This window comes from Fusarium oxysporum, chromosome 14 (genome assembly GCF_000149955.1).
Source record: "Fusarium oxysporum f. sp. lycopersici 4287 chromosome 14, whole genome shotgun sequence".
Lineage (NCBI taxonomy): Eukaryota > Fungi > Ascomycota > Sordariomycetes > Hypocreales > Nectriaceae > Fusarium > Fusarium oxysporum.
The window spans coordinates 1,821,012-1,824,626 of NC_030999.1; the positions used below are offsets into that span (position 1 = coordinate 1,821,012).

A 3,615-nucleotide genomic window follows, 5' to 3' on the forward strand; every position below is an offset into this window, starting at 1 on the left:
TCATTATACTGTGTAGATCAGCAACGTCACATAGGAAAAAGCAAAGAAAGCGTGAACTCGAAAGTAGGCCCTGCTGTTGCATATAGACGTGAGGTTCAAGTAAATAAACAAGTAAACAAGTAAACAAACACATCAAGTAGAGCATTCTATTATTCGTTATTTCTCTCCTTGTTCCACAAAGACAACTCTGTCAACGCGCGCTAGAATGGGTCGTCGTCCATTAACAGAAGGCCAAAAGGCAGAAAAGGCCGCTCGTAGGCGAGAACGAGAGCGACAGCAGCGTCTGGTAGCCCGCCAGGCTAAACAGATAGAAGATGCCGAGACCCATATAGTCAGCCAATCGTTCCCGGAAACAATCCTGGAGGATCCAGTTGTTTCAAGCATGTCTCTCCATCTTTCCATCCGTACTCTACGTGACTTTACTTATAATTATCGATAGGTAATGATGGCCAGCCGTCTAGCCGAACCGACCCACTCCCAATTGACAGACAGCCGCCGTTGCACGCCACTCGCTCGCGTCGCCGAAGCCCACGTCTCGCTAGTGAACCGCCCTTGACGATTGACGAATCAATCATCTTAGCGGATGGGGCATTTCACAGACCGGATACAACCGCGCGACTGCGAGCACCCGTGCGACCGATTAGCGAACAAATACCTGCCGATACAATCTGTGTTGCGACGCCATACTCTGCAAACATAGGCTACCGGGAAGCAGCCGAAACTAACGAGGATGAAGAGACCTCTGCAGCGGAAACCCCAGACTCTAGGACACCTTTGCAAAGTGAACAAATAGCTGCGACGCCCGTCAGCCGTTACGAGGTAGACCATATCGTATCACCCTGCTCGCAGACACGTCTCCGTGTCCAACGATACCGCGATCGACGGCATGCTACAAGATTACAACAAATCTTCCAAGAAGCTACAGAATGTCAAGATCTACCATTCACTCATGAGCTCTCTGCTTTGAGCCTTCGAGACGATGCGACACCGTCCTTGTCCCTGCCTGCTGATATACCGGACAACGAGCCCAGACCCTCGTCGGTGCCGGCACCTGAGTCTGAGCCGGAGTTTGATATCGAAACAAGCGTCCTACCCTTGTCATCTTCAGCCCTGTCTAATGTTAATCTCTTAACAGAAGACGAAGAGGATAACAGGTCCGAGGCCTCCGTATTGGAGGATGATGCCGCATCACAACCGATGACACCATCGTTAACATCACCTAGCTCTAGTCGACACCATAGCTCCTCATCATCATCCCAATCGAGAGGTAGCCTTCTTTTGTCGAGGTCGAACTCATCTGTGTGGTCGGATCTATCTGGATTACCCTCGGATGAGCCCGAGGATTTGATCCTTAGCGATTTCCTCCAGGCGATTTCCAACCAGGATACGGCTGGCGGTCCTGATTTCTTACGTGCACAAAGCGGCGTTTATGATCGTGTGCTCCGAAAATTCTTTAACCACCAGTGCAGCTGTAAGCCATAGAATCAACCGTCTCCCCTGAGGTTATAAAAACCCTGCTGACAAACATCTCAAATAGGCCCGAGTTCGCACGAGCGTGCCGAGCCGGAAAACACCCACACCCTCCAGGAACATACCGGTATGGTCTTCTTACTACTGGCGAGGCCATCGTGTTTCTCAAGGTTGACTTGGACGAACCTGAGACGCTGTACTATCACCTAGCAGAGCCTGGTCCGGAGGTGTCGGCACATCCAAACAACGTCCATATATGCACGGCTGTCGGTCAATATCTGGCGTTCACCCTTATGGCTCTCGGTTCGCCTGGAGAACGACGGGGGAATAGGCAGGAGGAACGTCTAAAAGCCATGAAGAACTTGAAGACGTGGGCTGAGGACTTCGAATCGACATTGCGTTCTATCCCAGAAAATGAACGATCGGCGTCATCAGACTACTCACCTGGCCATGAACCTACCACCTACAAGGATGTCAATCGGTCGCCGGCCTTGCTTCGCAGGAGGACACGTCGAACAGCCGCGTGCCAGACTGGCGAGGGGTTGTTGAGGAAGGACGACAGGCAGGAACCATCTGATGACGAGTCGGCGCCCAGGCCACCGGACACGCCTACGCCAAGCGGACGAAACACAAGACAAGGAACTAGGCGGAGCCAGCGACTAGCGTTACTGGCGCTACGGCCGCGCGGAGGAGGCGGCGGTGGCGAGCAGGGTCGGCAGTACTGTACGCAGAAATGTCTTGTCGGGATGGTCAAGGGTGGTTTTCTCGACCCAAAGTGCCCGAACGTGGCACTTCACGGCAAGAGCTGTGCTCCCGCCGCCCGCGCACGTCATCCTGTCGATCACAAGGAGTGGCTTCGCCTACTCTGGATGCAGCTGAAACAGTCGCTCGACGACGGGATCAGGCCACTGGGGGAGGGTGGTGCGCGGGGTGTGCTTTTCCAAGTGACCCTACTTGCGCATGGCTACACCTTTGTCAGCAAGGGCACGGTGCGGGCTTTCGTCAAAGATCTGGAGCACGAGGCTGCTGTCTACGAGCGTCTCAAACCAATCCAAGGCGTCCACGTGCCTGTTTTCCTGGGTGCCATTGACCTTGGATCGATGAACAAGACTTACTACTATGACCACCGGGCCTACGTAGTGCACATGACATTTCTGTCCTGGGGAGGCTGCAGCATCGACAGAGCACAGAGAATTGGCGACACGGACAGGCCGCTCGAAGACGAGGCCATTCGGTCGTTGAGAGCCATGCATCGAGAGGGCGTGGTCCACAAAGATGTGCGACTTGCAAACATGTTATTCAATCCTGAGACAAACAGGGTTATGGTGATCGACTTTGAACGGATAACGCATCAGTACGCTTGGCTCGGCTTCGTAGAGACATAGGTGGCGGAAGCCGGGTTTCGTGGAAGTCGGAGACGATGATGGATGCCAAGAAGGTGACTGGCGATTCAAGCAGGCGAAGTCAGCCAAGTCAAAAGCTTTTCAGAGGATATTTGGTTGGCAAAGACGGTGTTCTCAGAGTGGAATGCTGACCGATGGGCACGAGTCGCGAGAGCGCCTTGCTAGCAAATCTACAGTCAATCACCCTGCACTTCTATTCATAAATCGTCATGGACCCCAAATTCCGAGGTTCTTCCCTGCCGCCGCGACAGTCGACTACGAGCTACAACTTGGTTACTGGAGATTGTGGACTGCGTCAGCAGATGTAGTGACGCGCGAGAGAATTCTGGTCGGTGGAAAAAGTTCGACAATAGATTGCCCCCGAACCCGCTGACGGGTGACGGGCTTGAGAAATACAGCACCTTTTGTGCCATTGGTATGCTGGATGGTGAAGGAAGCGGGGTTTCCCTGTACCTAGCTAGCTCAGCACGTCTTTTGCTCCAGTAGGAGATCTGGCTTCGTTACAGCCACCCAGACGAAAAATAAATAAACAAACAAACAAATACCATGGTATTGAGATTTCTCCAAACCATACCAAGTCTTGGCGGTATTTACCATACCAATACCAACTCATACCAGACCATTCCGATCACTGTCATCAGACGTCAGTGTTTGCCTCTCATATCCTGTCTGGCATGTTCTAATCAGCCTCAGTAGTAACCAAGGGTCGTTTGATAAACCCCCCGTTACTCTAGATTCGATT

General features: G+C 52.6%; 1 protein-coding gene across 1 annotated transcript; it reads left to right on the forward strand.

Annotated features, from left to right (window-relative positions):
- Positions 1 to 205: 205 nt before the first annotated feature.
- Positions 206 to 2,855, forward strand: FOXG_16463 (uncharacterized protein; the record flags this gene model as incomplete). Its single annotated transcript, XM_018396481.1, has 3 exons — positions 206 to 404; positions 440 to 1,463; positions 1,538 to 2,855. The coding sequence occupies 3 exons, from the start codon at positions 206 to 208 to the stop codon at positions 2,853 to 2,855; spliced, it is 2,541 nt and encodes an 846-aa protein (XP_018257396.1).
- Positions 2,856 to 3,615: the final 760 nt, after the last annotated feature.